At 41.2% G+C, this 14,345-nt stretch overlaps 1 protein-coding gene across 6 annotated transcripts in view; it reads right to left on the minus strand.

Annotated features, from left to right (window-relative positions):
* The window catches only part of CARMIL3 (capping protein regulator and myosin 1 linker 3), a 157,649-nt gene that overhangs the window by 23,321 nt on the left and 119,983 nt on the right, over positions 1 to 14,345 (minus strand). For all 6 annotated transcript variants that reach the window (XR_011022260.1, XR_011022259.1, XM_068242126.1 and 3 more), the window contains 5 exons: positions 13,693 to 13,788; positions 13,473 to 13,601; positions 11,255 to 11,368; positions 8,230 to 8,402; positions 2,184 to 2,271 (listed from right to left, as the gene is read on the minus strand). Coding sequence is in view for 4 of the 6 variants with exons in the window: in XM_068242126.1 (XP_068098227.1) it covers positions 2,184 to 2,271; positions 8,230 to 8,402; positions 11,255 to 11,368; positions 13,473 to 13,601; positions 13,693 to 13,788 (600 nt within the window). In the remaining 2 variants the exon portion in view is untranslated. The remainder of the gene's footprint in view (positions 1 to 2,183; positions 2,272 to 8,229; positions 8,403 to 11,254; positions 11,369 to 13,472; positions 13,602 to 13,692; positions 13,789 to 14,345) is intronic.

Here is a 14,345-nt window from a genome sequence, read left to right on the forward strand (position 1 = left end):
GCACGACCTGGCACCTGCTTACAGTGCCAAAGTCACTGGTAAATGGTTTACTGACCATGGTATTACTGTGCTCAATTGGCCTGCCAACTCTCCTGACCTGAACCCCATAGAGAATCTGTGGGATATTGTGAAGAGAAAGTTGAGAGACGCAAGACCCAACACTCTGGATGAGCTTAAGGCCACTATCGAAGCATCCTGGGCCTCCATAACACCTGAGCAGTGCCACAGGCTGATTGCCTCCATGCCACGCCGCAGCGGCATTGAAGCAGTCATTTCTGCAAAAGGATTCCCGACCAAGTATTGAGTGCATAACTGAACATAATTATTTGAAGGTTGAATTTTTTTGTTTTAAAAACACTTTTCTTTCATTGGTCGGATGAAATATGCTAATTTTTGGAGATAGGAATTTTGGGTTTTCATGAGCTGTATGCCAAAATCATCAATATTAAAACAATAAAAGACTTGAACTACTTCAGTTGTGTGTATTTGAATATAAAATATATTAAAGTCTAATGTTTATCAGTACATTACAGAAAATAATGAACTTTATCACAATATGCTACTTTTTTTTAGAAGATCCTGTACTTTACTTGTGTACTTCTATATGTGTATTTGTGGCTTGACTAAGGGCTCTTTCACACCAAAATCACAAAACGCAATCGCATTTTCGTATTTCACGATTTGTGTTTTGTGAATTTGGCCTCAATTAAAATGCAGGAAAAATGCAGCGGAACTACAATTACATTTTGAGAAAATTGCAAATGCATTCAGTATGAATGTATTCCCACAATTCCAATGGTAACTTTACCATACTTGTCTATACTTATTGCATTTACCCCACCAAATGACAGAGGACCCCAAGACAGGATTTCTGAATTTCTGACAAGTTAAAAATTCAGGAAAATAATTTTGTTCAGGGGTGTATTTTTGTGGGTGTATTTTTTTTCTATCACTGAAGTACCATTTTTGAGGAACACATGAGGAAGAGCTCCTTATGGGTGCTGTTGTAGCAGCAACCTCCCATCCTCCTCACAAAACAGCCCTATGTCCCAGTGTTAAGCAACAAGGAGCATGTGTGTCTCTGAAAATGATACTGAGGTAATAGAAGGGGTACCTTATTATTGACAACCATGCAAACTGATTAGCTTGGTGTGCACTGAGGTGTGTACGTAATGGTGGGGAGGGACTCATGCTTTCTAGTCATTTTTCCCATTGCGCAAACCTGCATATTTGCACAGAAGTGCATGTGTGGATGAATGGGGACTGAAAATGAGCTCGTTGGGCACTGGATGAAATAGGAGACCATTTTTTTTAATCAAATAGTGCATATTCCCTGTCTAAGATGAAGGCTCATTAATTACAGTAATACTAATGTATGGGCATACATGAATTCCTATATATTTCAACAGAACCAATTGTAATTTCTGATGTGCAGAAATTGGGGTCGCACTAAGCTGAAATAATGATTTTTCCAATCTTAGGGCTTAGTAAATCAAGATTGATGTATTAGAGCTTGGCTTTTTTGTTTTAGATATTCATATCTGGATATCAATATTTGGAATGAAAAATATCAACTTCAAAGGGCAAAGGAAAAGCATGGTATTGTGATACAGCCCTCATTTAGCAGTGAGAGAGAGAGTCTGGGAAAGTTGTCAGTGGTGTGTGTATATCTGTCCCACAATACTCTCCTTTGTAACAGATTCACCCCCAGGATTGGTGGCCTCCCTGAGACAGGTGTTCAGATGTGACATAAATGGCTCATTTGCTCAGTCCTACTCTGAAAAGAATGTGGTTGTGCTGTACTGACACACAAGGTATCTGAGTTTTGTAGCTTGTGTTTTTCAGTTATTTATTTTTATTTACGTCAAACAGTAGGTTTGATCCCTGTAGAGAAAATACGCATCTTTAAGCTACAGTTAGACATCAATCTATTGGCAAGATTTTTGTTTTGCTCTCTTTTTTTTTTCTGTAAATGTTATACAAAGCATTTAAATAGCCTTTACAGCACAAATTAAGCACTGGTGTTAGTGACTCACTGTCCTCAGACTTGCTTTGCACTGTACCTGTCTCAGAAGCCAAAAAAGCACCGGTTACCTATTACCCTGTGTTACAGTGGTGAAAACTGACTGTAGCTTTTTCCTGTACAACCTACCCTACCAGCTACCCTTTCTCTTTATACTTACTAATTTCCTGTGTGTTCTTTGCATTTCCTGCAGAACTTGTTCCAGCACCGAGTTACTGAGACGGGTCATGAGAGAAAGTTGTGCAGCTCTAAAAGTACAAAGGTGCTCAGTTAGCAAAATGTGTCTAGGAGGAGAAATGATACTGAAGCAGTAATTCTTCCTCTATATATTCTATGCCAGGTTGGAGTCTGGCTGCTTGTATTGACTAAAGAAAATTTTCATAAATAAGAACAGCCAAGCCAATAACAATAACCATCTTTACATACAGTGGGATGTGAAAGTTTGGGCAACGTTGTTAATCGTCATGATCTTCCTGTATAACTCTTTGGTTGTTACGATAAAAAATGTCAGTTAAATATATCATATAGGAGACACACACAGTGATATCCGAGAAGTGAAATGAAGCTTATTGCATTTACAGAAAGTGTGCAATCATTGTTTAAATAAAATTAGGCAGGTGCATAAATGTGGGCACTGTTGTCATTTTATTGATTCCAAAACCTTTGACTCATTATTGGAACTTAAATTTGCTTGGAAAGGTCAGTGACCCCGACCTACATACACAGGTGAATCCAATTATGAGAAAGAGTATTTAACGTTGTCAATTGTAATTTTCCTTCCTCTGCTAAATTTCTCTGAAGAGTAGCAACATGGGGTCTCAAAACAACTCTCAAATGACCTGAAAACAAAGATTGTTCACCATCATGGTTTAGGGGAAGGATGCAGAAAGCTGTCTCAGAGATTTCAGCTGTCTGTTTCCACAGTTAGGAACATATTGAGGAAATGGAAGACCACAGGCTCAGTTCAAGTTAAGGATCGAAGTGGCTGACCAAGAAAAATCTTGGAAAAACAGAAGAGATGAATGGTGAGAACAGTCAGAGTCAACCCACAGACCAGCACCAAAGACCTACAACATCATCTTGCTGCAGATGGAGTCACTGTGCATCGTTCAACCATTCTGCGCACTTTACACAAGGAGATGCTGTATTAAGAGGAAGCCTGTTCTCCGCCCACAGCACAAACAGAGACGCTTGAGGTAAAGCACATTTGGACAAGCCAGCTTCATTTTGGAATAAGGTGCTGTGGACTGCTAAAACTAAAATGTAGTTATTTGGGCATAACAAGGGGCATTATGCATGGAGGAAAATCAACACAGCATTTCAAGAAAAACACCTGCTACCTACAGTAAAATATGGTGGTGGTTTCATTATGCTGTGGGGCTGTGTGGCCAGTACAGGGACTGGGAATCTTGTCAAGGTTGAGGGATACATGGATTCCACTCAGTATCAGCAGATTCTAAAGACCAGTGTCCAGGAATCAGTGACAAAGCTGAAGCTGCGCCAGGGCTGGATCTTTCAACAAGACAACGACCCTAAACACAGCTCAAAATCCACTAAGGCATTCATGCAGAGAAACAAGTACAATGTTCTGGAATGGCCATCTCAGTCCCCAGACCTGAACATACGGGTATTGAAAATCTGTGGTGTGAGTTAAAGAGAGCTGTCCATGCTCGAAAGCCATCAAACCTGAATGAACTGGAGATGTTTTGTAAAAAGGAATGGTCCAAAATACCTACAACAAAAATCCCAACTCTCACTGGAACCTACAGGAAGTGTTTAGAGGGTGTAATTTCTGCAAAAGGAGGAGCTTGATTTCATTTCTTTTTTTTTGTGGTGCCCACAATTTATGCACCTGCCTAATTTTGTTTAAACAATTATTGCACGCTTTCTGTAAATCCAATACACTTCATTTCACTTCTCAAATATCACTGTGTGTGTCTCCTATATGATATATTTAAGTGAAATGTTTTTATCATAACAACCAAAGAGTTATACAGGAAAATCATGACAATTAACAACGTTGCCCAAACTTTTGCATCCCACTGTATAGTATCTGCCATTATAGTTACTTTCAATCATTTCAGAATGCTAACATAAAACATTTTCTTAAAGGACCACTGTCGCAAAAATCTTAACTTTTTAAATATACAGTATGTAAACACATACGAAAAAGAAGTACGTTTCTTCCTGAGTAAAATGTGCCATAGATTACTTTTCTCCTATGTTGCTATCGCTTGCAGTAGGTAGTAGAAATCTGACATTAACGACAGGTTTTGGGCTAGCCCATCTCTCCATAGGGTAGTCTCAGCATGACTTTTATTCTTTATAAAGATTCTCCCTGAAAAGGATTTGTATGCTGGTCAGCCTCCGTGCTCATCGTACACTTTTTTGACAGTTGGATGGAGCAATTGCCATTCACTAAGTGCTTTTGAAAATACAGAAAACCCAGAGAACTCCCATGAGGAGATGGGCTAGTCCAAAATCTGTCAGTTCTGTCAGATTTCTTCAACTTACTGTAAGTAACAGCAACATAGGAGAAAAGCAATTTATGGCTCATTTTGCTCAGGAAGAAACATCCATCTTATATGTATATGTTTTTATATATATATATATATATATATATATATATATATATATATATATATATATATATATATTTAAAATTGTATGATTTCCGCAACAGTGGTACTTTAATAGTGATATTAAAAGTGGGCAGGTGGGTGCAGTCTGACTGCCCACAGTGCACTGCAGCCAGTGACTGGTCTGTTAGCATTCATACTCTGCCACACCTTATGACTGTGCAGAAGGAAGGGATGCCTGTATGCCTCACAGAAAGAAACAGAACTGGCTGTGAAAATACAGAAAGAAATCACTGTTCCCTCCTGTTCACAGTGTAGAGGCGGGGGACCTTGGCACTACAATAGCCTGCAATGTTAATTGCGGCTATGGTGCCCCGAGGTGTTTAGAATCGGCATACCCGGCAGTAGATTAGTCGGGAGCGTCAGCACAGGGGTATTACGTTGGGGAAGTGATGGTGTAATGGTAATATGATCTTCAAGGGGGCGACGTCTGTCGGTAAGTAGGCGAAGGAAGGGGAGTGTTAGGTGTAGGGGTAGGAAGGTTAGTGTTAGAATTAGTGGCAGTGAAGCTAGTGTAGGTTTAGCAGTAGAGAGTAGGAGGTGTAAAGTACGTTTAGCAGCAGTGACTAGCGGTAGTAGGGATAGTGTTAAGCACAGTGGTAGTAACTTGCAGTGGCGGGAGGGATAGTGTTAGGTGCAGCGATAGTGGGAGGGATAGTGTTAGGCGTTGCGCCTAACACTAGTAGAGGTTAGGCATATCGGTAGTTGGAGGGATAGTGTTAGGTGTAGCCGTAATAGGAGGGATAGTTTTAGGCACAGCAGTAGAAGGGTTAGTGGTAGCTGTAGCAGTAGTAGGAGGGACAGTGTTAGGTGTAGAGGTAGTAGGAAGGCTAGTGTTAGGTGTTGCAGTAATAGGAGGAAGCTAGCGTTAGGTGTAGCAGTAGTATTAGGCATAGTCTTGGGCGTAGCAGTAGTAGGAGAGTTAATCTTAGCTTTAGCGTTACTAGGAGGGATAGTGTTTGGTGTATCAGTAGTAGGAGGCATAGTGTTAGGTGTAGCAGTAATTTGAGGCATAGTGTTAAATGTAGACGTAGTAGGAGGGTTAGTCTTAGGTTTAGCGGTACTAGGAGGGATAGTGTTTGGTGTAGCGGTAGTAGGAGGGTTAGTGTTAGGTGTAGCGGTAGTAGGAGGGATAGCATTAGACACAGCAGTAGTAAGAGGGAGAGCGTTAGGCGTAGTAGTAGTAGTAGGAGGGTTAGTATTTGGAGGGACAGTGTTAGGTTTAGTGGTAGTAGGAGGGTTAGTGTTAGGTGCAGCAGTAGTACTAGGAGGTATAGTGTTAGGCATAGCAGTAGTAGGAGGGTTAGTATTTGGAGGGACAGTGTTAGGTTTAGTGGTAGTAGGAGGGTTAGTGTTAGGTGCAGCAATAGTACTAGGAGGTATAGTGTTTGGTGTAGCGGTAATAGGAGGGATAGTGTTGGATGAAGCAGCAGTAGAAGGGTTAGTGTGAAAGGAGGTATTAGGACGAGTCTGGTGTGAGCAGTAGCCTATTAATAGTATAATATTGGTGTCACGGACGGTTGCGGGGCCGCAGACGCGTCCTGGAACCGCCCGTGAAGAAAACGCGATCGCACTCGATTCTCTGCATCGATTGCGCTTCAAATCACTAGAATGGATTGATTGTGTAAGAGCAGCTGAGTCTTTTCTCAGCAAAGAGATAGCATCCGCTTAACTGCAGGATGGCTCTTTTGATATGCTAATGAGCCTGGGCCAGGCCTGTGTGAGGGAGATCCCAGGAAGCTAGGCACAGCTGGATACCAGACACCCTGGCTCCAGCCTTACCAGGAAGAAATGAATGTACTATATAATCTTTTGCCCATTTACAGAATACAATAAATAGGGTAGTTATGAGAGCGGTATCATTGGATCCGTAGGGTCATGCTGAATCTCTTGATACCAGTCGAGAGGGGCCCGGGGCCCCCACAACCCAGGTATGAATCTTCTCAGGAACCTGATCCGCTGCACTAGCCATGTCTGATATCATATTAAGCGGTAGGTTCTGGGGATCGATAATATGTAATTATTATTTGTGTGCCGGACGCGTAGGTCGGCCTAGAGAACATGTCAGGATTATGAGGTTGCTGAAGCCCCTGCCCCAGATGTGATTACCATAGTCCGGCCTGGGGGCCGACTCTGGAAGCCCGCCTCTGAACTCAGCTCCATTAAAAGTGAATAAGCTGCCCGGGCAAATTATTCCTCCATTTCCCATCTTCCTGAACACCCGGCCACCGTGAGGAACGAGTGGTGGCCATCTTGTCGGAACTGAACAAAGGACATCCTCCATTTTGTTTGGATTTTAAATCTTGCTGAACTTTGAGTTCATCTCTGGAACAAAGAACTTGGCGAACTTGAAACCGTTTTGCTTGGACTTGATGATTCTCCCACAAAAGGACATATTTCCACAAACCCTAAGTATTTTCTCCCTTTTATTTTTCATACTGGCTATTACTCTTTTAATAATTGTTGATTTTAATAATTGTCTGTATATATTAATTATTTATATTGCTTTCAATAAACCGACGCTATCGTCAGTTGTTGTTCTAGCTACCCTACTATTCAGCACGCACACTACTGAACCAGACCTCTGAAGAGACGTTACTATTGGTTGTTTTTGGCTAGGCAGAATACAGCGTGTTTTAACCGTTTTTATTCGCAGGATCAGTCAGGCAGTCGGGTCCACGGGCCCTACCCGTGGTGGTGGCAGTCTTACCAATGGCGTAGCTAAGGAGCTGTGGGCCCCGATGCAAGTTTTACAATGGGGCCCCCCAAGTACTCTATACATAACAATTGATACGGTGCACCAAAACCTGCCAATGGCAACTAGTGTCAGAGGTGCAAGAAGGGGATGGGGAACAGTTTGTTAATGATTACTACTATTCAAAGCATCTATAGAAGTGATTATTATGAGCACAGGACCAATAGAGAGCTAATACTGTAGTTGAGGGAGGGCCCTTCGGGGCCCCTCTGGCCCAAGGGCCCCGATGCGGTGGCTACCTCTGCACCCCCTATTGCTACGCCCCTGAGTCTTACCCTGAATCGTGTGTGAGTTGTAATTACCCATCTCACAGGCTCCCTTCTGGTTTGTCTGCGGTTTGTCCCAACGGTTCCTGCGCATTGACTGCGACCAGAGTTCGCACGATCCGTGCGCTGGCACCGTTTGGAAGGCCATTTGCGATCTGACCACCAGGGCTCCTGTGACAATTGGTAATATCAATTTACTGATATTAATACTATGGTATGCTGCTTGCACCTCAATAGCGTAAAAACTAAATGTAAGCCTGTGGCATAGCTTAAACAATCAAAAGGGGTTCAGAACAGCGCACATATACTTTCATACATACTAGCATTTCAGGCCTGGGTTGTGCATGTATAATCACTGTTCGTTAAGTTTTAAATATGCAAGGCGCAACAATAGTGCACAATGTGCAATAATCCATATGAACCAATCCTTTGCACATCATTACTGACCTTTACACAGCTCTACATGGATGCTTTAATTAAACAGGTAGGGAAGGACCATCAGGGTTCTGTACGAAGTCTCTGTTCTGATGTTATTATTGGCCTTACCGCAGCTTGTTGTGTATGTCAGTCCCCACTTGACGAAGCATATCCCGAATATGGAGAGGGCTGAGTCCGTGCTGCTCTCGAAGTCTGCACAGCATTGCTCCTCCTCGCTGGGCATCCCGCGCTGCTCCAGGGAAAAGATCCTGAGTAGCCTCCCACATGGTGTCTGCTATGGTCTAGATGAAATGTGAGCGGTGTATTAGTGGTATTTTTATTTACAATATTTTTGTATAGAACAACAGTATCCAAGAGGAGGACAGAAATGCCACAGAGGGGCTATCCTTAAAAGAACATTATTGAAAAAAAAAATGTAAAATTTTAAACACATACCGTATATACTCGCATATTAGCCGACCCGCATATAAGCTGAGGTACCAACTTTTCCCTCAGAAAATATAAGCCCCCTTCACAGTAGCTAGATGTGCCCCCAGTACAAGTCAGCCTCCATCCTCATAGCCAGATGTGCCCCAAGGATGATACAGCTGTGTCTCAAGGCCCCACTAGATGGCGTCATAGATATGAGACACAGCATTTGCCACACAGGAAGAATCCCCGAGCATTGCAACGCTGACACATTGCTTGCACGCTCGGCTCTACAAGCCAAGACACACAGGTAGTCCTGAGCAGCGCACTATGCACACCATGTTTGCAAGGGATGGGGGCACAGACACAGCAGGGAGCCAGTAACAAAACCTTCCCATAACATAACCTGCTCCACCAACTCGCATATAAGCCAAAGGGGTAACTTTTCAGCACATTTTTTGTGCTGAAAAATTAGGCATATATGCGAGTATATACAGTACATACAAGATGTACATTTGACCTATAGTCAAATTAAATATAAATATTTTTTTTTCTATGTAGCTGTAACCGACAGTAGTTATTATTGATCTGGAGGACACATTTTACAAGTAGAGACACATTTTACAAGTAGAGGATGCGCCATTACAAGGTTGATTCCCAAGATATTTCATACTGCAGTCAATCGGGAATCGTCCTGTGGTGTATGGGCAGTCGACAGATCTCTCTTTAATCAGATTCGATCAGAAAGAGATCTGTCTCTTGGTTGAGCTGCCCATGCTGTATGGGCACCTTAAAGTGACCCAGAGATGAAGGCTATTAAAGATTTTTACTTACCCAGGGCTTCCTCCAGCCCCATAAGCATAGATACGTCCCTCAATGTCCTCCTGTGTGCCTCCGTTAAGCCGCAATCAGCTCCTGGCATTCTCAGCCGTGCCCAGTCTGACTCAAGTGATGCCAGCCAGGGTCTTCTGCACTTGCGCAGAAGGTCCGCACATGCCCAGAAGGCCCCTGCTGGTGTCACTGAGCTGATTACAGCTTAATGGAGGCACTCAAGAGGATGGCAAGGGACGCATCGGTGCGTATGGGGCTGGTGGAAGCCCCAGGTAAGTAAAAAAACCTTTAATATCGGTGGTCTCTGGTACACTTTAATGGCCTTCCTTAACCCACTAGTGCGCTTCTGTCTGCTTTTCAGCAACCCATATCAGTATGTAATATTGATGTGGGCTAGTGTGTCCTGGCCCTTAGCATACAAAATGCATTGTTTTAGTCCTAGGACCTTAGTCCAGGGTAAGAAAGTTTGCTGCCACCGTTACCAGGTACTATTATAGCATGAAAAAGTGGTAGAGGGGCTTTATATAGGTGTACTATTTTGCAAGAACTACTACCCTTAAAATAAGGTCTGCTGGTTTAGAAAAAAATAATACACTGGCTATAGTCTATCAAACAGCTTTAATTTTCCCACAGAAGATTTGAAATATAAAGAAAACATTGTATATCAAACCTGAATTGAAAATAAACTGACATATCTGGAGCTGATGAATGTTAGAATGTAAGTATACTTGAATTCTAGGCCTCAGGTACTAAAGTCTAGTAAAGACTTGAGATGCAGGGTCTCTTTAAGCATAGTTTCTCAGAGAGAAATTATGCAGTCATTTACAAGAAGCATGTTCCTCTAGAAGGACACATAATATGTTTTCAGGTCTAAATGTCCAGACCTTCAGACTACGAAAAGGTAAACAGAGCCGATATTTGGAAAACATTGCATTCTGTGCATCTAGGGCATAAAGCACTGGCGCACTAGATGATGAGGTGGGTCACATGCCCATGCCCGCCAATTGTAGGTTTGGGGGTATGGCTCGGGTGATGTCAGAATTTAACTCTTTGATGTTCATATAAAAGTAAGAGACGGGATGGCAGAGGTGACTTCTTCTGTCTGATTGATTATTTCCAGCATGTCCGATCTGATTTCCGATCGATTGACAATCGTTTTCAGATCATTTTCAATTCACTTCTATGGAAAATCGATCAGAAATCAGATTGGACATGGTGGAAATAATCGATTTGACAGTAAATCTGCCAGAAAATCTCATCATGTATTCATAGCATTACAGTGACAACAAAATTCGTCCAAGTAGGGATGATCAATGAGATGCAAATATTTCCGGGTACATGCAGAATAATGTACATTTTTATGCAAATATATGCAGTTTGGAAATAGACCTATCAAGTCCCACCCAGGTGTAAATTGATTGGTCCATTTCAAGCTGCATACATTTGCATCAAAATGTACATAATTTTGCATGAACTTGGAAATCTTTGCAACTCATCGATCATCCCTATAGTTCTAAAGTAGGATTGGGACTTTACTTACAAATGTCTATTTCATCAGATCCCATCTCATGCAGGTTCCCTTTAATAAGAGATCTAGGCACAGTACACAGCAAAAACTTTCCACCCTCTTACATGAGAACAAATAAGCCAAATTCTGCCCTAAATAACAATAAAATAGTACCTTACATTGTCACGAACAATCAAAATAATGAAAAATAAAGGATTGAATGTCATACATACTGTATATATATTGTTTCTGAGAAATAAGTGTTACACCATCTCCATTAAACAGAACTGATCTCCAATGATAAAAAGATATTCAGACATAGTCCAGTAAATCACATATAATGAGCTTAAAATTCTGAACTTGACCGAGAGAATGCTTCTTCAGTACCTGCAATTCTCTATCCACTGCTCGAGACAGTTCATAGGAGACTGTGTCAAGGAGCCGCTGAGCAGGGCCTGAAGGAGACAGCCAGCTGCCTGCTTCCAGGAGACGTGGTAATAACTAGTGGTGAGGAAATGAGAGAAACAAAGGAATAGAGATGAGGCAAAGGGTGAATACAGTCCACTATTCCATAATTATAACTACAAAGTGCCCAGGAAAAACTAAGTGGCCTCTGTCACTCAAAATCTATGACCAAACAGATTAACATCAAAGAGACATATGACTGCATTGTGAAATATCACTATATTTAGGACATTACAACTGCTGATGCTGTCATCAACCTTGCTGTGATCCAGAATGACCCACGTAAGGCTTGACTACTTTTACCGATAATAGCTGATAGGTTTCAGTTTAGTACATGCCAGATTTGCAGGATATTTTTTGTTCCCTGTACAATCTATGATAATCAGTTGTTTTTATTTTAACACTAGAGAAATGAAAGTCTAGGCACTGCAAACGTAATCTACTGGTTTCAGTCAGACAGAAACTGTCTTTGTGAAATTAGAAAATTAGCAAGCGAGATAAGGGAAGTGGTAAATATGTGAGCTCCTATACCTAATTAGCAAATATGGCTGCCTCCATGTGCAGCATACTACATACATAACAGCATATTGTATACAGAAAATGGTTTTCACCTGTACAATTAAAATATAGTATTGTTATAGTAGTAGCAGTTACTGTCACTGAGGGGTTTTGTCACAGAGGGGTTGTCAATAAGGGGTTTTGTCACTAAGGTGTCTGTCACCAAGAGATTCGCTAAGTTACCTATCCCACAATGACAAGTCGCCATAGAAACGGTTCCCCCAGTGATTCACCCCTTAGATACTTTTAAGAGGTCAGTTACAAAGGGGCTCTTTCATAAGGGAATCTGTCACTAAGTGAATTTATCACTAAGAAGTCTGTTGTCACTGACATCTAGTCACTAAAGGGGGGGGGGGGGGGTTGAGGGAGTCTGCCATTGAGTGGTAATAATGGTAAGATGTGATACTATGGTTTGGGAGGGCACTATGAGGTGAGCACTAAAGTTAAGCGGAACACTGAATGGGAATGTCAGAAGGGGGAGGAATTACCCTGACATTAAAGAGGACATTTGGGAACTGTCTGACACTGAAGGGGAACCAGCCTAAGGCTGATGAGGAGATGTAGCATTTTTGTAGTATTTGTATACGAATAATTGCTGTCTGCCTGTCACTGTAATTTGTTGTTTTCGATAATATCTGCCTTTTATTGCTATATGCCTGTTGCTATAGCTATCTGATTGTCACTGGTATTATATGCATATCATTAAAATGTGCCCATCATTCCATAATGCACCCCCCATAGCTATGTGGTTTACATCAAGAATTGTAAACCACCCCTTTGTTTAAAAAGTTTGAGGGCTGTGGCAGTAGCACACTGATGTCACCAGAGCAAGCTTTCCCTAAGATCAGTAAATGGCCAATATAAGTATAATGTGGCAACAGAACTATATTAGGAGTACATATCTCGACCACACGTGATTAGAATATTCCTACATTTCCAATTTTTGGTGTGAGTTACTTACTGGGTGTAGCTGAAAGATAACTGCTAGCAATTGGCATCCTTAGCCTTAGGTTTCCTGAAAGCAGCACCGAGAGCTGACACATGTTAAGAGACCCTATTTTTGGATTGCTTAGTCTTCTAAAAATGACAAGACACATCCATTTAGCATTTCCCATCAGGATTACATTGCACCAGCTTCTAAAGGATAAAGCTAGGCATCTTTGTAATGTACTGTAAGTAGCTGACCAGGAGAGAATGTTTTGTTTTCTCAACAAACATGGAGATTGACTTGTTTTTTTATTTACCTAATTTAATATAAACTGAACGTCCTGTGAAATAATGCTGATAATGAAGTTTAGCCTACAGATTAATTTACGGGCTAATGTAGTGGAGATTTTGACTTGACAGTTCAGTATCCATCAGTTCAGGCTGGCTTAATGTTGGCTTCAGTTTGACGAGTTGCAGTTCAGGTTGACCTCATTTTGACATCAGTTGGTGAAATTATCATAAGGACAAGTTCAAACAGACCTCAAGTCAACATTAGTTTCCCATTCACCTATGCAGCTAAAATGTGAACTCATGCCCAAGTGAATGAAAACTGAAAGTCAGAAGCCTTTGTACAATAGACCTATGAAACACTTACAGAGTGACAGTTCTTAGCATCTCGGAGAAGCTGTCTTGCACATATGATGTCTTCTTGTACAGTTTCCAGGTCACAGGACCGCAAAGCATTAATATGACTGTTTATCAGCATCGATAATGTCTGCAGCATCTAACAGTGAGAAGTGATAGAGGAGGATTTAGAAGTTAACAAAAAATAAATAAATGCAGAAAAAGAAGGAAAGAAAGTAGATTTCCTCTACCTGTTCTGCACTGTTTGCTACGCCCTGCTGAAGCCGTAACGCCCTCTGATCAGTGACAACCAACGTCTGAGAGTTGCGAAGGAGACAACTATGTATCTGTAAGATGTATCAGATGGCATTAGGAGACTGTTTTCTGTTTGTTTTCTACCCAAGACACACAAGAATAGTAACAATAATAACACATTATAGGAAATGTTCTAACTGCACAAGTACTTTCTACATGTTAAACTGACTATTAAGAACTTTTTTGTGTGATTTATATTACAAATTTTAAGTACTATATTTGTCATCACAGTAATGTAACATTTCTTTAGGCCCCTTCCACACTTCACACTGTCTTGTTGTGGTGCAATTCTTCTGCAACCGCAATTTTACTATTAATGCACCTCAGTAACAGCATGCATTCAAAGATGACACCTTGCTGTTACTGAGGTGCATTAATCGTAAAATTGGCAACTGTTTGGTAGGTGAATACATTTATGTTTTAATATATTTATTGGAAGTTTCTGAAGTAAAACAGTACAAACAAAAATGCATACGGTAAGTGACAAGGGTCCATATCAAATATACATTATATATCATCCCACGCTGGATATTAAACTTCTTTTAGCTATAGGAGAACTTCAGCAGCTTTTCCTTCACATTTACCAATT

This window comes from Hyperolius riggenbachi, chromosome 1 (genome assembly GCF_040937935.1).
Source record: "Hyperolius riggenbachi isolate aHypRig1 chromosome 1, aHypRig1.pri, whole genome shotgun sequence".
Lineage (NCBI taxonomy): Eukaryota > Metazoa > Chordata > Amphibia > Anura > Hyperoliidae > Hyperolius > Hyperolius riggenbachi.